Below are 21,568 nucleotides of genomic sequence, written 5' to 3'. Positions count from 1 at the left end.
GGAGGTAGAGGAAATAAAGAGATCTGGGGGTGATAGTGGATAAGGATCTGAAATTTAGGGGACACATAGCCAAAATTGTGAAGACAACACAAAGGCTTCTGAGAATGATGTGGAGGACACTGATGTGTAGAAGTAGGGAGATTCTTGTTTAATTGAATAAGGCTTTGATTAGGCCACAAATGGACTATTGTGCCCAGATTTGGTCACCTGGTTTTCAGAAGGATGAAGAAATGTTGGAAAGGGTCCAAAGGCAACTGACTAAGGTAGTTTCTGACCTCTGGAATGTTGAGTATGAGGAAAGATTGAGAAGATGTAATTTGCAGAGTCAGGTGGAGAGGAGGAAGAGGGGAGATATGATAGAGACCTACAAGTTGGTAAGGGGTTGTTATAAGATCAATGGTGGAGAAGTTCTACAGAGAATAGTGGGAGATCAGGGGAGAACCAGAGGTCATCCCTGATAACTGTATAAAGAGGGTGTGAGTAGGGGAGTGAGAGGCAGGTTTTTTTCGTGCAGAGTTGTGAATGATTGGAATGCCTGGCCTAAGAGTGTGGTGTATGCAAGGTGTTTGAGTGTATTTCATTATGTTCTCATACCAGAGAAGCTTTCAAAATGAAATACGATCTCACAGTAAGTTCAAGCTTTTTAAGGTGAATAAATTTGAAAAATTACACATCATGCAAAAATACATTATAAAATACTGAGATAATTATTATTTTATTATTATTATTCAACACCTCCAGGGAGCCAAAGACTCATCGAGAGAGGGCACCTACTCTACAACTCTCTGTCTCCACCACTCAACCTCATCCACCATTCATCCACCAATTGCATCATATACACCACCGCCATCTACTGTTCACCACCACCACTAGTATTTTCACAGACAATCACAAACATCCATGTCCACGGTGGGATTCGAACACTCAGCCTTTTGGCTGGAGAGCAGATATGCTAACCACTTGGCCAACCAGGCCGGCAATGATGTCATACCACAATTTTTATGAATACAGTGCAGGTTTATCTCTAAACAAGCTTGGAGAATTTACCATCAGCCATAGATTGTCTTACCCAATGAACACACAAACAACACAAGAATGCAGTTTTATCAAAATTCATGACTTATCATACAAACTTTATTCAGAATTATCATATTCTTTGGAACAATTTAGGTAGGTTAACATATGAAAAATCCAAATACATTATTATTATTATTACCACAAGACCTCATGGAGTCAAAGACTCATCTGGGAGGTCCTTTTATCACACACGCACAGCTCATAATACCGTGCCTTGAACATACTCAAACTCCTTGCAGACACCACACTCTCAAGCAAGGCATTCCAATCATTTACAACTCTGCATGAAAAAATCCTGCCTCTCGCTCCCCTACTCACACCTTCTTTATATAGTTCCAGGAATGACCTCTGGTTCTCCTCTGATCTCCCACTCTTTTCTGTAGAACTTCTCCAGCATTGATCCTATAACAACCTCTTACCAACTTGTAGGTCTCTATCATATCTTCCCTCTTCCTCCTGACCACCAGACTCTGCAAATTACATCTTCTCAATCTTTCCTCATACTTGACATTCCAGAGGTCAGAAACTACATTAGTCAGTCGCCTTTGGATCCTTTTCAACATCTCTTCATCCTTCTGAAAACCAGGTGACCAAATCTGGGCACAATAATTCATGTGTGGCCTAATCAATGCCATATACAAAGGAACAAGAATCTCCCTACTTCTACACATTGGTGTCCTCCGCATCATTCCCAGAAGCCTTTGTGTTGTCTTCGCAATTTTGGCTATGTGTCCCCTAAATTTCAGATCCTTATCCACTATCACTTCCAGATCTCTTATTTCTTCCATCGCCAACAATATATCCTCACCAAGAATAAATTCTGCATCCCATCTTCGTTTTCCAAATTTTAAAACCTTACATTTTGCAACATTGAACTCGCATCCCAAAGCTCTCGACAAAAATAAGTATGCATTCTTTATACTGCTAGACCTAACCAAAGCATTTGATACACTTGAACATGACATACTACTCACCAAACTATACTCAATAGGTATAAGAGAAACACTACATACATGGTTCAAGAACTATCTCTCAAACAGAACACAAGTAACAAAAATAGGTATACATGTCACAGTCGGGGTATACAAATAAAATACGCTGTCCCTCAAAGAGCCATATTATCACCCACTCTATTCACCATATACATTATCGATGTTCATAACATATCCATTAGAAATCAAATATTTCAGTATGCAGATGACACTGCGCTACTAGCAGTCCACACAGACATCCACATGGCTCTCTGCAAAGCACAACAAGACCTAAATGAAATCACAACATACTTCCACCAAAACACAATTCTAATCAATGGCACCAAAACACAGATGTTGATAATACACAACCCAAGAATCATATGCCTCGCATCACTATCGATACACTGTCACACATACCACGGCATTAAGAACAAAAATACCTGCCAATGTTCCGAAATCAAACCGGTAACACATGCAAAATACTTCGGTCTCTATATAGATTTCAAACTTAAATGGACAAAACATATAGAATACCTACACACCAAACTCCAGATCATTGCAGCAAAACTCTTCCAAGTTAAAGACATTATTCCATCCAACATAAAAAAACTCCAATATCACGGTATCTGTGAATCCCTACTCAGATACGTAATAACAGTCTATGTAAACACATCAAACAGCCACCTAACAAAATTAAAAACATTACACAGGAAAATCATGTCAACAGTGATTTGGACACCTTTCTTGCAACAACCAATATCCGACAAGCACATGGTGATACACAGAATTCTGAGTATTAAAAACCTGAAACACTACATGGCATTAACAAGGAATTATTTCAACATCATCTATCGAAACAACAGAGACACATATCATATAACACGACCAACAACAACTCTCTACATTCATACACCCTTCAACAATTCATATGGTTTTTTTGTGAGATCATATCAGAATTCTGGAAAATATACCAACAAAATTAATATTACGGGCAGCTCCAAGGAGTCCTCAGAATCATCGAGGGAGGCCCAACATCATGTCAAGAACAACTATTCAACATTCACACAGTATCTATCATACTTCTCCTTGAACACATTTACAGTCGTGGCAACCACAACAGATTCTGGCAACTTATTCCACTCATTTACTACTCTCCAAGTAAAAAAAACTAAGCTCTAACACCCCTGCTAACCACACTCTTACCAATTTTCCATGGATGGCCCCTAGTCCTCCTGTTACCAGTCCTATTCTCAAAATTATCTTCTGAATTGATCTTATAGAAGCACTTCAGTAATTTGAATGTCTCAATCATATCACCCCTTTTCCGCCTATCAACCAATTTCTGCAGCCCACGAATCTTCAACCTGTTCTCATAAGGTTCATTCCATAGTCCTGCTATTATCTTGGTCACTCGTCTCTGGATCCTCTCCACCTCCTCCCCATCGAAAAGTAACCCTGGTGCCCATATCTGGGCACAGTAGTCTAGATGGGGTCTTATCAAAGCTCGATACAGAGGAACAATAACCTGTTTGTCTCTGCTCGTTAAAGTGTTTTTCAGCAACCATGTGATTTGATGAGCTGATTTTGCCACTTTTGCAATGTGTCACCTAAACTTCAACTCCCTATCCATCAACACTCCCAAATCCCTGGCCTCCTTAATCTCCTGGAGTACAGTTCCACCAATGTGATATACTGCTGCTAATCTTTTCACCCCAAAATGCAAAACCGTACATTTTTCCACATTAAATTTACATCCATTCTCCTTAGCCCAGTCCTCCAAACTATCCAAATCATTCTGCAAAATTTTGACATCCTGAGCATTCACTATTGCTCTACCTAACTTTGCATCATCCGCAAACAGATACACAGTTCCTATCAGATCCTTTTTCCACATTAAATTTACATCCATTCTCCTTAGCCCAGTCCTCCAAACTATCCAAATCATTCTGCAAAATTTTGACATCCTGAGCATTCACTATTACTCTACCTAACTTTGCATCATCCGCAAACAGATACACAGTTCCTCTCAGATCCTTTCCTATATCGTTAATGAACAATTTAAACAGTAGCGGTCCAAGAACAGAACCCATCGGCACAGCGCTAGTAACAGGCCGTCTTTTGGACTCTACTCCTGAATAAACCACTCTCTGATATCTCTCCATCAACCACCCTCCTATCCATCTCACTAACCCCATATCCATTCTGATATGTTGCAGTTTACTGATTAGAATTCGATGTGGTATCCTATCAAAGGCTTTATCCAGGTCCAGTAGAATTCCTGTAAACCTGTTACCCTTATCCAGTTCAGCCATCACTGTGTTATAGAACGTAAGCAAGTTACTGAGGCATGATCTACCCTTCACAAAACCATGCTGTCCCCCCATAAAGTATCCCATTTTCATCTATCCAATCTTGTATTTTCCTCTTGACTATTTTCTCCGAGACCTTAACAACAATTCCTGATATGCTGATCGGCCAGTAATTTTCAACAACAGTCTTGGAAACTCCTTTATGCAGTGGAACTATTTTCCCCTCTTTCCACTCCCTTGGGACTAACCCAGACCCGAGACTCAAATTAAACAAAATGGTCAAAGGAACTGACAATTCTTTAGCAGCTTCTCGTATGACACAAGCCGGTATACCATCCAATCCTGCAGATGAGTTGACATTGAGGTTTTGTAATAGACTATTCACCTCCACTTCATCCACCACAATTCCTGTATAAGCTATTTGTTCTTCCACTTCTGCAATCACCACATGGATGATATACTCTTGCAAAGTGCTCACTCAGTAATTCTACTATATCAATTGATTTGGTTATCTCCCTACCATCGGCATTCTTTTAAATTAATCTGCCGTATACATTTTTTCTTTTACTTGCAATATATCGAAAAAACTGTTGGAATTCTCTTTAGCCTGCATGGCTAATGTTCTTTCATAATCTGCTTTTTCTTTTCTTACCACACTTGTTACCCTTCTGGCCTGGGGTTTATACCGTTCATCTGCCTGCAGGTCACCTTTCTCCTTAAATTCCCTCCACAGTAGTTTCTTTTTTTTCAGCCCAAGCTTAATGGTGTTATTCATCCATTTAATCCCTACTTGATTTATTATTCGGACTCAAGGTATACAGTCAGCTATTGCCTCCTGCAAAATCTTCTTAACCACCACCCATGCACTATCAACATCTAGCCCTTGCAGTTTTACATGCCATGGTACTAAACCAATCAAATTCCTAAGTTTGTCATACTTACCAGCCTGATAATTGCACATGTACCTTTTCTCAATTGTAAATTCCACACCTTTAGCCCCCTCCCAAGTCAAGACCCTATGATCACTCTCACCAATTGGTGGCAATGTGGTCATATTCGTTACAGCCAAATCCTCAGATGCAATTACTAGGCAAGCATTCTCTGACCCCTAGTATTTTCCATTACACGCTGTCGCAGAGAGTTATCCCTTAATAACCGCATAAAACCTGATTCCTTCCTCCCGCGTGTCCTCTCCTCCCTCCAATCAATGCTACCATAGTTGAAATCTCCTATAATAATTACCCTCCTTCTACTCATTTCTTCTATTTGCTTATGCATACTATCTCTACCATGTTTTCCATCACTGGTCTATAGCAGCACCCAATTGTATATTTTGTTCTGCTAGCTTCAATCTCACACCAAATGGCCTCAAACGTGCTCTTTTCTATATCCTGCAATTCAACTTCTGTTCTCCTTGGCTGCAGCTCATCAGCTATCATCAATAATACTCCTCGCCCCATTTTATTCTCCCTGTCATTCCTGAACACACTATACCCCTCACATTCAATACCACTAGCTATATCATCTACAGTCAGCCATGTTTCACTAATGCCGATAACCTGTGGTCTGGAAGTGCCAACCAAGGCCAAATTCTTTCTTCTTGTTCCTAATACTCCTAGTATTAGTATAAATGAATTGCAGACCCCCCCTTTAGCCCCATTCCTACCTTGATGCCTTAAACTAACTATTTCATTCTGATTTGTTGTCCTTATTCGCTCGGGCATATTATACTCATTCGTACACTCAATTCTCTCCCTAAGGTCTGTATATCTACTCCCCCCCCTTAATAAATCTAGTTTCCCTGATTCTGCACATCCACTTCATTCAACAACACTTTTTCAAGTCTTCTTACACCGAATCCATTCAAATGCAAACCATCCATCTTATATAGATCCTTTTGCCCATCGAACTCACTCCACACGTCCACAAATTCCATACCACTCGTCATGCATAACCCACACATAAAGTCATTTGCAAGGCCCTCCTTCTAAACTCTTCACTGTCATACTGCGGCCAAAGACTAATCATCCTAACTCTCTCACTCTTTTCTTTTGCTACCTCAAACAATTCATTCAGGTCCTCTATCATTTCCATTTTATCTCTTTTCAAATCATTCGTACCTGCCACCACTATAATTTCTTTCACCCTTTGCTTTTGCTCCCTAATAGACTCACTTACGTCCTTAATGGTCGCACCAGGTTGGTACGATTTTGTCAAATTCTCTACTATCACACCTCATACTATTGAATCTCCATACAGCACTCGCTCCTTCATTTTGTTTATGTTCACAATCACACTCTTATTTTTCCTTTCATACTATACCATTAACACTAATATACACATCACAAATCACCAGCATCCAATGCACATCCCATACATAAACAGTAGCAACAACATAAATAGTGAAGCCTAAATCCCACTCTCTTCACAAAAGCTAACCGAAGCTTCGAAGTAGGTGGGATTAACTCGTCTCCCTCAACCACACGTAATCCTTATAACCAAAGAAGCAGATTATGTAATAAAACAGTTAGTAAAATATACAACAATAAAAAAGATACTGGAGATACTGATTATTATGATAATATCATTAATATAATACTCTTATGTAACATGAAAAAATAATGTAATAAATTATTCTTATAATTAAAAAATTATATACACAAAAAAATTATTATACAAAAAATACTGAATATTCTTCATTGTTAACATTAGAAGAAAATGTGTTGTAAATACATAATATAGAGGCAAAAAAAACTTAAAATTTTTAGTTGAAATCAATTTAGAAAATAAAGCACTCAGAGCTGAATTCTGTAAAATTATTTCTGTATATTCCATATTCAAAAAATTCTGTATAATCTTTATTGTTAATATTAGAAGAACATGTGTTGTAAATACATAATATAGAGGCAAAAAAGTATTATTAAAAACTTTAATTGAAATCCAATGTAGAAAATGCAGCACTTAGTGCTGAATTCTGTAAAATTATAAGTTGCAATGTCACTCAAGATGTTTATTGTATGTGTAAATATTTTAGCAATCAATAAAAAAAATATTAAAAAAATATTATCATTAAAAAAAAATTATTTATTTATTTATTATTATTATTATTTTATTCACATTGTGACTGTGAATGTGACTGTGGTGCTCCACGACAGACTATGCAACATATTGTAACAGAATGCATCTTCCATGCTTATCAGAATGACTGGAATGACTTTTTACGAGCGGCTCCTGAAGCTGTTACCTGGATTACGAACTTAGATCTGAATTTAAAATGATATATATGTTTCTTTTCCTTATTATAACATATTAAGACTTTTACCCTTAACTCTTATTTTAATTTTTCAACTTCTTGGATTAGATCTGTGTTTTCCTTCAAAGTTTTAACTTAAAATATTTTAAAGTCTTCAATTCTGTTAATATATAATGACATCATGATTCTCTTTTTTAATATCATGTTTTTGCCATGAGCTATGTATGTATGTATGTATTATAGCTGATAGTACAGTACATGATTTCAAAGTTAGATAAACCAGATTCCTGCTCTAGAGACCAAAAGTGGTACTTTTACAAGCCCATTCAGGAATCAATAAACAAAACAGAAAACTTACACCAGGTGATGAAATTGATCTACTACCTGAAGATACTTCAGGTAGTAGATAATAGATCGCAGTTCGCCGCTAGAGGGCCAGGGGAATGGTCGTATTTTCAGGGAGCTCCCGAAAGCTAAGTACAATTTTGAATGGAAATTAGAATAAATGTTAAAAATCATAACGTAATATTGTCTAAATTTGGTAGCTTGTTGTGTCTGTGTGATTTTGGTGTAAATTCCGTAAATTAATTTAGTCTTTAACGATACGTTTCATATATTTGAATATGGCGCCAATGCGACGTAAGATAATGGCGTCCAAAAATACGACGCCATTGTTCAAAAACCATAATGTGAGAGAATTTGTCCAATGTGATGTGTGTGGAATGTATGCATTCCCGAATGAGTCTGGAGTATGGGTTGAAAGTGATAGTGGTGGGAGAATGTGTAGAAAGTGTATGCAAAGTGAGGAGTCGAAGTATGTGTCAGGTTGTGAGACAGTTATGGTTGAAGAAAGCCTGAATGCGAGTGAAAATAGTGGCTCGATAGGGAATTGCGATGTACAAGATGGCAATGTGAGCGGTGATCTAAGAAAGAGTGAGAGCAATTATACAGAAAGAGAAAATGGCTTGAATGATAAAAAAAATGAGGAATTATTTGTAGGAAGTGAGATCGCTAGGCTGCGCGCAGTGATACAAGATGCGCAGTGGCAATTAGAGCACCTGCAAAACTCTTTCCAGAGTGATTCGGCTAACGTAAATAAACAGCGTGGGCGAGTTTCCGAAATGAAGGAAAGAGTGTTGTATGGTGACTCGTTATTAAGAGAAGTAATAGATGGGAGTGTAACTAAATCGTACTTACCGGGTGCGAAATTTAAGGATGTAAGTGAGAGCATTAGAGTGCAAAAACAGAGGGTGAAAGAAATAACAATTGTGGCTGGTACGAATGAATTGAAAGGTGATAAATTTTTTATGAGAGAGGACTTGAAAGTATTGTTAAAGGTAGCGAAAGAAAAGAGTGACAGAGTTAGAATGGTGAGTCTGTTACCGCGGTATGACAGAGAGGAGTTTAGAAGGAGGGCCATAATCGCAAATGATATTATGCGCAGGTTATGCGGACAGTGTGGTGTGGAATTTGTGGATGTGTGGAATGAGTTTGATGGGCGAAAGGACTTATACAAGATGGATGGACTGCATTTGAATGGGCTTGGTGTGCGGAGACTGGAAAAAGTGTTGCTGAATGAAGTGAAAATGGATGTGCAGAACCAGGGAAACTAGAACTACCAAGGAGGGGGGGGAAAGTGGATATCCAGACATCAGTGAGACAGTTGAGTGTAAAAATGTATATAATGTACCTGAGCCAGCAATAAGGACAAAAAATGGGAATGGGATATTTAGAATAACGCATCAAGATAGGGGTGGGACAAAGGGAACACTGCAATTCATGTATACTAATGCCAGGAGTATTAGGAGCAAGAAGGAAGAATTTTTGGCCTTGATTGGCTCTTCCTGGCCACAGGTTATTGGCATTAGTGAAACATGGCTGACGGAAGATGATATAGTTAGTGGGATAGAATGTGTAGGTTATAGTATGTTTAGGAGGGACAGAGAGAATAAAATTGGGGGAGGAGTGTTATTGATGATAGCTGATGAACTGCAGCCAAGTAGAATTGAAGAATTGCAGGATAGTGAAAGGAGCTCATTTGAGGCTATTTGGTGTGAGATTGATACTGGCAGAATAAAATATACAGTTGGGTGCTGCTATAGACCAGGTGATGGAATAGATGGTGGAGATGGTATGCATAAACAAATTGATGAAATGAGTGGAAGGAGGGTAATTATTATGGGGGATTTCAACTATGGTAACATTGATTGGAAGGAGGAGAGGACACATGTGAGGAAGGAAATGGATTTTATTCAATTATTAAGGGATAACTATCTGAAACAGCATGTAATTGAAAATACTAGGGGTGTGAGAGTGCTTGACCTGGTAATAGTATCTGAGAATTTGACTGTAATGAATATGACCATGTTACCACCTATTGGTGAGAGTGATCATAAGGTCTTGACCTGGGAGGTGGCTAAAGGTGTGAAATTTGTGATTAAGACAGGGTATATGTGGAATTACCGTGCTGGCAAGTATGACAAGCTTAGGAGATTGCTTGGATCAGTGCCATGGCATGTACAACTGCAAGGGCTGGATGTCGATAGAGCATGGGAAGTGATCAAAGAGCATTTACAGGAGGTTATGGCTGATTGTATACCTAAGGTCCAAATAGTGAAACAAGGAGGGGTTAAATGGATGAATAACACCATTAAGCTTGAGCTGCAAAAAAAGAAACAACTATGGAGGGAATTTAAAGAAAGGGGTGACCTGCAGGCACACGAACGGTATAAAGTACAGGCTAGAAGGGTAACGAGTGTGGTAAAAACAGCAAAAGCCGATTATGAAAGGAAACTAGCTATGCAAGCAAAAGAGAATCCCAAACAGTTCTTTCAATATGCTGCAAGCAAGAAAAAAACTGTACATGGCAAAATGATTTTAAGGAATGACGATGGTAAAGAGTTCACTGAACCAGTCGATATAGTGGAGTTACTGAGCGCGCACTTTGCAAAAGTATATCATCCAGGTGGTGACGTTGAAAAAATGAAGGAACCATTAGTTTATATTGGAATTGTGATGAATGAAGTGGAGGTGAATAGTCTATTACAGAACCTTAATGTGAATACATCTGTGGGATTGGATGGTATACCAGCACGGGTCTTGCATGAAGCGGCTAATGAATTATCAGTGCCCTTTACCATGTTGTTTAATCTGAGTCTCAGGTCTGGCTTAGTCCCGAAGGCGTGGAAAGAGGGGAAAATAGTTCCACTGCATAAAGGAGGATCCAAGACTATGGTTGCAAATTACCGACCGATCAGCATATCAGAAGTCGTTGTCAAGGTCTTGGAGAAAGTAGTCAAGGGAAAAATACAGGAATGGATTGATGAAAATGAGATACTGTACAGAGGACAGCATGGCTTTGTGAAGGGTAGATCATGCCTCAGTAACTTGCTCAAGTTTTATAACAAGGTGACAGCTGAACTGGATAAAGGAAATGGGTTTACAGTGATACTGCTGGACCTGGCAAAGGCGTTTGACAGGATACCACATGGAATTCTAATCCGTAAACTACAACATATGGGAATGGATATAGGGTTGGTGAGATAGATAGCTGGGTGGTTGATGGAGAGATATCAAAGAGTAGTTTATTCAGGAGTAGAGTCCAAAAAACGGCCTGTGACTAGTGGTGTGCCACAGGGTTCTGTTCTTGAACCACTGCTGTTTAATCTGTTCATTAACGATATAGGGAAGGGTCTAAGTGGGACAGTTCATTTGTTCGCTGATGATGCAAAGTTGGGTAGGGCGATAGTGAATGCAGAAGATGTCAAAGTCTTGCAAGATGACTTAGATAGATTGGAGTTCTGGACTAAGGAGAATGGATGTCAATTTAATGTGACAAAATGTAAGGTTATGCATTTCGGAGTGAAAAGATTAGCAGCAGTATACCACATTGGTGGAACTGTACTCCAAGAGATTGATGAGGCCAGGGACTTGGGAGTGTTGGTGGATAGGGAGATGAAGTTTAGGGGGCACATTGCGAAAGTAGCTCATCAACTCACTTGGTTGTTGAAAAATACCTTGACGAGCAGAGAAAAACAAGTTATTGTCCCTCTGTACCGAGCCCTGATAAGACCTCATCTCGACTACTGTGCCCAGATTTGGTCACCTCGGTTCCTTCTTGATGGGGAGGAGGTTGAGAGGATCCAGAGGCGAGTGACTAAGATGATAGCAGGTCTATGGAATGAACCATATGAGAACAGGTTGAAGATTTGTGGGTTGCAGAAACTAGTTGATAGGCGAAAAAGGGGAGATATGATTGAGACATTCAAATTGCTAAAAGGATTCTATAGGATTAATTCAGATGATATTTTTGAGATCAGGACTGGTGGTGGGAGAACTAGGGGACACCCATGGAAGCTGGGCAAGAGCGTGGTTAGCAGGGGTGTTAGAGCTGGGTTCTTTACTTTTAGAGTGGTAAATGAGTGGAATAAGCTGCCAGAGTCTGTTGTGGGTGCTATGACAGTGAGCGAGTTCAAGGCAAGGTATGATAGATACTGTGAGAATGTTGAACAGCTGTGTGAACATGATGCTTAGGGCCTCCCTCGATGAGTCTAAGGACTCCTGGAGTAGCCCGTGGTAATAATAATAATAATAATAATAATAATAATAATAATACTCATAAAACATCTGCACATAGTGGTATTCAAACCCAGAACCTATTGTGAGAGGATAGTAAACATAAGCAGAGTATGGATGACATGTAAGGAGTATAGCTGGATTTGGATCTAAGGTAATATGGGATAAAGAGGAGGGCCAAGGCCAGGTGTGAAGTTATGACTGAGAAGCAGCATAGGCATGATGGTTATAGACACAAATTGAGTTATTATATTTTCCTGAAACTTGAGTTACTACATTTGTAACTCAAGTCTAGAACATCTTTATTCTCCTTACCAAACGTAATGAAACCATTACGTTTGGTAAGGAGAATAAAGATGCTATCCTGATGAAAACAATTTTCCTCCAGAAACTCTTTTTTTTTTTTTTAATCCACGAAAACAGTCAAACTGACCAGTGTGAATACATGCAATTAATAGATATAATACATTAGCATTATGACCTTTGTTGCTTGGAGTTTCCCCTACTTTGGACTTGAACTGGGTTTGAATCCCATCATTTTCTGTTAAAGGAAAGTTAACCTGTCTCATATGAAGTTGGCACGGCTTTCCTCCAGAAACTTTTTTTTTAATCCAAAAAAAAACAGTCAAACTGACCAGTGTGAATACATGCAATTAATAGATATAATACATTAGCATTATGACCTTTGTTGCTTGGAGTTCCCCCTACCTTGGACTTCATGAATTTCTCTACTGTCTAAGCTTGGATAAAGGATTAAACTAAATTTATTATAGTCTAACCAAGTGCAAAATAAATTTCCAACATCTTTCTCTAAATCCAGAGTAATTTAATAATAAGGTGGTACACCTGTTGTCAACTTGTATAGGTAAATATGACCTCTCCTATTGCTTCTGCCTTATTATCACCACTTCTAGGTCTGCCTCCCACTGATGAGACCTCAATAGAGGTCGAAACTGGTCTGGGTAGTGGCCCTTACCTTAATGCATAGCATTATATATGTCTGCAAGGAGATGTGCTTTGCATTATGGGAGATACTGAGACAAGGAGTGATGAGAGTTTGGTCCACCTTTGATGCGAGTTGCCAAAGTGTTGTACTACCTTACCTCAGTCCTGAAGATATTTACAGGCACAAACTTTGTTTGCTTACACTTGGATAAAGGATTAAACTTAATTTATTATTGAAATCAATGCTGCTTGGGGACTGGGCAAGAGCTATTTAACAACAGCAATGTCTGAATGAATTTCAAAGTCAGCTAGGTGTAAAATGGATAAACAGAGAGACTAAGCACATAATCTGGAAGTACAAAGCATTATGGAGATATGCATTTGGAGGTATTAATCAGTTATATGAGAAAGAATGAACAGGCTAGGAAGTTATCTTGGTTGGGAAAGCAAAGTGTTGTATCAGCAGTAGTTTGGAATTATGCCAAAAAAAAAAAAAATTAAAGAAGAGTTCTTTTCATATGTGGCAAGAAGTTAAAGAAACAAAAAAACAGTTATTTATCAGATGATGAAAATCAAAGACCGATGACCACTGTAAACTATATAGTTGAAGTATTTAATGAATATCATCTCTGAGAAGGGAAAAACATCAAAGGAACAGACTGTCCCTAGGATTTTTTGAAACTCTTAATCGCTCACTTTGAAACATCAAAATGAGTGATTAAGATATTTATGAGGAATTACATAAACTCAGTATTATTAACCTTTCTTTCATAGTTAAACGGTGATCAGCATTCACCTAAAAAAAAAAAAAGTTATGGAAACGAATACTGTATTATAGTAAAACTTCACATTATTCACTTCAGTGTTAGGAAGGCAATAAGATTAGATGCAGTATCACTATGTGCTTAAAGGGTAACTTCCAGAGAGTGGACAGCAAGTTTGACATACTCATCTAACATCTTCCAATGAGGTAAGTTCCAAAAGAGTAGAAGGAGAGAAAAGCTGTTATACCTCACAGGGGTGAGAAGAATGAGGATTCATATTTCTTGACATATTTTTTTAATACGAGTCTTGCACTTGGTCAAGTCCCTAAAGAGTGGAAGGAGGGCAAGATTGTGCCACTTCATAAAGGAAGTGATCGAACTCAAGCATCAAACTATAGGCCTATCTGTGTGTCAGGTGTTGTGGTTAAGTTGTTGGAGAAGCTTGTGAGAACTAGGATCCAGAGTTGGGTTGACAATAATGGCATAATCTTTGATGGACAGCATGGATTTGCTAAAGGGAGGTCATGTTTTAGTAATCTACTTACTTATTACAATAAAGTGACTGCTTCCTTGAACAGAGGAGAAGGATACACAGTAATATACTTGGATATCGCAAAGGCTTTTGATAGAGTACCTCATGATAAGTTGACAGTCAAACTAGAGCAGATGGGGTTGGATATTAGATTAGTGCATTGGATTGGAGACTGGCTATCTGATAGGTATCAACAAGTTGTGTATGGGGGTGCAATATCCAGGAAAAGGAAAGTCACTACTGGAGTGCCTCAGGGATCTGTTTTAGGGCCATTACTATTTAACTTGTATATTAATGATATTGGTGAAGATTTGGATGGAGATATTCAGTTGTTTGCAGATGATGCAAAGTGGGACGAACCATAAAGAGTAGTGAAGATATTGTGGCCTTGCAAGAAGACTTGAATAAATTGAGTGATTGGGCAAGCAAATGGGGATGTGAGTTCAATGTTGCAAAATGTAAGGTTTTAAAATTTTTAAAACAAAGATGGGGATGCAGAATTTATGCTTGGTGAGAATATATTGTTGGAAGTAGAGGAAATAAGAGATCTGGGGGGTGATAGTGGATAAGGATCTAAAATTTAGGGGACACATCACCAAAATTGTGAAGACAACACAAAGACTTCTGGGAATGATGCGGAAGACACTGACGTGTAGAAGTAGGGAGATTCTTGTTCCATTGTATAAGGCTTTGATTAGGCCACACATGTAAATCATTGTGCCCAGATTTGGTCACCAGGTTTTCAGAAGGATGAAGAGATGTTGGAAAGCGTCCAAAGGCGACTGACTAAGCTAGTTTCTGACCTCTGGAATGTCGAGTATGAGGAAAGATTGAAAAGATGTAATTTGCAGAGTCTAGTGGAGAGAAGGAAGAGGGGAGATATGATAGAGACCTACAAGTTGGTAAGGGGTTGTTATAGGATCAATGGTGGAGAAGTTCTACAGAGAATAGTGGGAGATCAGGGGAGAACCAGAGGTCATCCCTGGAAACTGTATAAAGAGGGTGTGAATATTGGGGAGTGAGAGGCAGGTTTTTTTCGTGCAGAGTTGTGAGTGATTGGGAATGCCTTGCCTGAGAGTGTGGTGTCTGCAAGGAGTTTGAATGTGTTTAAGACGCGGTATGATGAGATGTGTGTGAGATAAAAGGACCTCCTAGATGAGTCTTTGACTCCATGAGGTCTTGTTTAATAATAATAATAATAATAATAATAATACATGATTTAGCAATCTCCTTATGTATTAAAACACTGCGACAAATGTAATGGACAGGGAATAAATATACTGTAATGTATTTATATTTTACAAAGGACTTTTACTGATTGTCTCATAACAACATGATAATTAAACTGGAGAAGATGAAGTTTGATAGATCAGTGATTTGGATAGGAGACTGGCTGTCTTGGAAGAAGAAAAAAAAGTCATTAGTGAGGGGGGGGGGCTGTCAGGATCTGGAATGATGATAGACTGAGGGAATGTCATTTGCAGAGCTCAGAAGATAGTGTGTAACTATGAAGACCCCCCCCCCCCATACACACACAATGAGTATTTACCATGGAGGTCTCTAACAATGATATCAGCCCAAATTAATTTCTTCTAAGCATAGGTTGAATTGAATTACATCTGAAAAATTAATGGGCATTCATATGCAAATAGAAATAACTGTATCATTATATATGACATCTGTGTAAATATAACGATAATACTGGGTGTCCCAAAAGTTACTGCATAATTTGGTGAAATAGGGTAAATTTCAGAGAGCTGTCTATGGTATATACATATAGTTATATGTATAATTTTATGTAAAATACAAGTTTTAAATTGAGAATAAATTTAAAAGAACTGGATCTGTGCATGATGAAGAGAAATCTAGATGCACAAGGAGAGAATGAGAATGCCTTGGATCTGTTCAAGTCTTTAAAGAGGAACAGAAATTATCAATTATGATTGCATCCTGAAGAATGAATATACCCAAAACAATTCACAGAATCTTCCAAGCACACACACACACACATACAAATATTGCACAACATTTGAATATAGTAAGGCTTTTAATCAGAGTTGAATAATACAAGATTCTAGAATTGTTGTTTTGCTTTTCTTCAATCTGCAGGATGCATTTTTAACTGATAATTTCTGTTCCTATATGGAGAACAGATTCAATGCTTTCTTGTGTTGCCTTTGGGTATTCATATCTCAAACATCATCATGAATAGATTCAGTACTTTTACGTTTACTCAGAATTTAAAACTTGTATTTTGTTTAGAAATACATTATTATATTATGACATCTGGCTGAAATTTAGTATATTTTACCAAAATACATAGTAACCTTTTGGATACACTGTATTTACTTTATATAACATTAAGAGAGGCACCCACAGATGCGGGACCCTTCGACACTTCTGCGCATGTCAAAAGAAGGAGAATCCATTCCGATATTAGGGTAATCAATGCGTTTCGTGGGATGAGTATTTATTATTGTAGGTCAGAAAATTAGCTTTTCTTTTATGAAAATTCTAGTTCTTAAAGTGGTAACTATTTTGCTTGTACAACAGTTGGAAAATTTAAATATAAAGCATGTGACTTTGCATATTGGTGGCCAATTCATACATCCTTTATTTCTTTCTCCCCTTCAGCATGAATCGACTATTCTTGGCACAAAGCCAAGGTTGGTTCTACAAAGTGTGGGCATACAATACAAATATCTTTTTAGATTAAAATTATCAGTATTCTAGCATTCTGCTTCATGACTTACCTGTGAAAAATAAAAATAATTTTTCAGAACAATGCAATTTACTAATACAACATATTATTTTCTGACATACTGAAAAATCTTAACTGAATAGCAGAATTGGTTACTACTTTACTGAAATAACAGGCCGGTTAATTGTGAAAACAACTTAGTTTTCTGTTTTTTAAATTCTAAATGTTTGTTAGCAATATAAAAATGAATTAAGAACAATTATTTCTAGAAAGCAAGAAAAATCAGAAAACAGGATAATAGGTAGCAAACCAAAAGGAGTACTGAATGCTCTGTAATAATAATATAATGAAAATTTAATATCAAATATACTGTATGTTATAACATTCTAGCAATGAAAGGTGAATGTGTACCTCTATTCCCTTACAAAAAGTATTCACATCTTATGATCATACCTGTTTACTTCAATTTTAAACCAATGTTCATTCCGCAGGAACTGCTTGTCATTGGTTTCAATTGTAAGATTGTGTTGAATAACTTTTGTGTCACCACCAGCATTCCAAAGAAACCTAATCTTGCGATTTACCATTTCAATTATCATGAAGTCATCCTAAATCCATATTAAATAAAATCTTATTATGATTTATTAAATTAAATATATCTAAGTTTTGCACTAATAATAAAATAAAACATAACAAAATATAAAAATTGATTTTTTCAGAAGAACAAAAGTATGCACAATTTTTCACTAGGTTCAATACTATATCTATACAACATATTATATTTGTGTTTCCATTCACTGTATCCAAGTATATATAAAGATAAGTCTTCCTGGCTATTGTAGTCTCAAGAGTAGTTGATTTCACTAAATTATCCATAAGTATATGTTACTATGGTGAATACAGAAAGAATTAGAGAAGAACTACTCTCAATACAAGATGATCAGAAATATCAACAAGAAATAGAACCCAAAGCAGAGAACATGAAAAGAGTGAAATCATGATGGACACATAATAAATAAGAGAGAGAGATGAACAAGATACTGCTCAGAGTTATTGTTATCATTTGACACTTCCAGGGAGTCCAAGACTCATCGAGGGAGGGCACCTACTCTACAACTCTCTGTCTCCACCACTCAACTTCATCCACCAACCGCATCATCTATACCAACACCATCTACTGTCCACCACCACTAGTATTTTCACAGACAATCACAACCATCCATGCCCACGGCAGGATTTGACCCCCACAGCCTTTTGGCTGGAGAGCAGATACGCTAACCACTCATATAAGACACAGGGAGATGTTCAAGTCAAGAAGTGATTAACTGATGAATTGAGAGAAATATAACCAACAAGCACAGAGGGAGAGACAGATATCAGATATCTCATATACTAAGGGAGGAGGATATAAATGTAGTACAGTCTGAAGAACCATAAAAGCCATGGCAATTATGAGATCACTGCAGGGATGCTGAAATATGGTGGTGAGGTGATAATAGATGAACTACATCATTAATGTAACATTGCATGGGATGAAGGGAGAAACCACCAAAAGATGAGGACAAGATCATTCCTAGTACCCATTCACAAGAAAGAAAGCAAAATGGACTGCCAAAACTGCAAAACAGTTGCTTTAACAAGTCATGTTGGAAAGATACTTATGATATTAACAGAAAGGATAAGGAAACTAATTAAAGAAAATCTAGAAGATGAGTAAACAGGATTTAGAAAAGACAGGAGTACTGTGCACCAAAAATTAATGTTGAGATTAATTGTGGAGAAAGCCTTATGTAAACATAAAAATATTCATGCCTGTTTTGTTGACTTTCAGAAAGCATTTGACAGTATAGATCAGAAAATGGCATGGCTTATACTTGAATCCTAAGGCGTAGCTAAGGGTAGGGGCAGAGGGAGTGGTCTGCCCCTGGTGGCACTTTGAACTTTGGTAGTTAATTCTAAAATACAGTCTCGAGAACTCATTTCCAAACATTGTAATACTACTGTGAATTTTCCTCATAATTGCTGTAAGTGTTGCTAGTTGTAAGAGGAGGTTTTCTAAATAAAATTGATTTAAAATTACCTACATTACTATGAAATAGACTTTGCCAATGTCATCGACAATTTTGCTAACAGAAAAGCAAGAAAAATAATTGCCGGCCTGGTTGGCAAAAGAAAACTATTGACAAATATTGTAACAAACCAAAAACTTGGTTATGTTCTTCTTCTTATTATTATTATTATGGGCAATTCCAAGGAGTCCTTCGAGTCATCGAGGGAGGCCCTAAACATTATGTCAAGAACAATTCAGCATTCGCACAGTCATAGCACCCACAACAGACTCTGGCAGCTTATTCCACTCATTCACCACTCTCCAAGTAAAAAACCTGGTCCTAACATCCTTACTAACTACACTCTTGCTCAATTTCCATGGATGGCCCGTAGTTCTCCCACCACCACACCTGTACTGAAAAATTTCCTCTGAATTAATCTTGTAAAAACGCCTCAGTAATTTGAATGTCTCAATCATATCACCTCTTTTGTGCCTATCAACAAAATTTTGTAACCCACAAATCTTCAACCTTGTTCTTGTGTAGAGGCTTAAGTGCTGTGAGGACATTATGTTGGAGGTTTAATGGACTTTTTACAGCACTCACAAAGAATTAAAAATAGAATTTAATACTTCCTATATTTCGTCCTAGTCACTAGGACATCTACGGGGATTACAAAGACAATTAATGTAACATGCACACAAAAACTTACAATACTAAGCCCAACCACGTGGGTGACAATAAAGTCCTATCTAGGTGGAGCGCCCTCTAAGGGCAGTTGTAGGTGGCCTGGAATGTAAGGTGGGACCTCTGGCGATGACTGTTTCCCAAATCTTCGGAAGCTTAATGCAACCGTATTTGTTAAGATTTGGTTGGTTTTTGAGAGCTGCTGCTGCTTCTAAGAAAAGTCTCTCTTTCTTGAATTTGCTGTGGTGGAGCATGGTGGTTTTTTTCCATGATACTCTGTGGGTGGTGTCCAAAACATGGTCAGCCAAGCCTGAATGGCCATAGTTGTGTTTAACGATGTACGACTTGTGTTCCTCTAGGCGGATGGATGCTGATCTGCCTGTCTGTCCAAAGTACGCAAGCTTACAGGAACAGGGTACTTTGTAAACTCCAGGCAGAGAGAGAGGAGGGAGCTGATCTTTCGTAGAACGGATAAGGGTAGCCAGTTTGCGGTAGGGCTTATATGCTGTGTGTAGGTTATACTTTTTTAGTATCTTAGCTATTTTTTCCGAAGTGCCACGGATGTAGGGTATGGTGATGGCATTTTTAAATTCTTGTTAACCACTTACACAGAACTTTCCTCTCCAATGGCTACAGCGAACACAGTATCAAAAAAATAATCAATTCCTCCCCCATTCCCCGTCCCTCTCATCAACAAGAATTTAAAAATGCCATCACCATACCCTACATCCGTGGCACTTCGGAAAAAATAGCTAAGATACTAAAAAAGTATAACCTACACACAGCATATAAGCCCTACCGCAAACTGGCTACCCTTATCCGTTCTACGAAAGATCAGCTCCCTCCTCTCTCTCTGCCTGGAGTTTACAAAGTACCCTGTTCCTGTAAGCTTGCGTACTTTGGACAGACAGGCAGATCAGCATCCATCCGCCTAGAGGAACACAAGTCGTACATCGTTAAACACAACTATGGCCATTCAGGCTTGGCTGACCATGTTTTGGACACCACCCACAGAGTATCATGGAAAAAAACCACCATGCTCCACCACAGCAAATTCAAGAAAGAGAGACTTTTCTTAGAAGCAGCAGCAGCTCTCAAAAACCAACCAAATCTTAACAAATACGGTTGCATTAAGCTTCCGAAGATTTGGGAAACAGTCATCGCCAGAGGTCCCACCTTACATTCCAGGCCACCTACAACTGCCCTTAGAGGGCGCTCCACCTAGATAGGACTTTATTGTCACCCACGTGGTTGGGCTTAGTATTGTAAGTTTTTGTGTGCATGTTACATTAATTGTCTTTGTAATCCCCGTAGATGTCCTAGTGACTAGGACGAAATATAGGAAGTATTAAATTCTATTTTTAATTCTTTGTGAGTGCTGTAAAAAGTCCATTAAACCTCCAACATAAAATCTTCAACCTGTTCTCATAAGGTTCATTCCATAGACCTGCTACCATCTCGGTCCCTCGCTTCTGGATCCTCTGTACCACCTCCCCATCAAGGAGAAACCGTGATGCCCATATCTGGGCACAATAGTCTAGATGGGGTCTTATCAAGGCTCAATAAAGAGGAATGATAGCTTGTTGGTCTCTGTTCGTCAAAGTATTCTTCAGCAACCAAGTGATCTGATGAGCTGCTTTAGCCACTTTTGCAATGTGCTCCCTAAACTTTAACTCCCTATCCAATAACACATCCAAGTCTCT

General features: G+C 38.2%; 1 protein-coding gene across 1 annotated transcript in view; it reads right to left on the bottom strand.

Moving 5' to 3' along the window:
* Positions 1-21,568, bottom strand: part of LOC150095284 (laminin subunit alpha-1-like) — a 1,249,242-nt gene that overhangs the window by 338,270 nt on the left and 889,404 nt on the right. The window contains exon 49 of the mRNA XM_090410638.1: positions 17,584-17,738. Coding sequence (XP_090266764.1) covers positions 17,584-17,738 — 155 coding nt within the window. The remainder of the gene's footprint in view (positions 1-17,583; positions 17,739-21,568) is intronic.

This window comes from Typopeltis vanoorti, chromosome 20, assembly GCF_054136105.1.
Source record: "Typopeltis vanoorti isolate ZY-2024b chromosome 20, IOZ_Tvanoo_1.0, whole genome shotgun sequence".
In the NCBI taxonomy this organism is placed as follows: Eukaryota; Metazoa; Arthropoda; class Arachnida; order Uropygi; family Thelyphonidae; genus Typopeltis; species Typopeltis vanoorti.
Note: the sequence above shows the minus strand (reverse complement) of the source record. Positions and strands in the feature narration are given on the sequence as shown.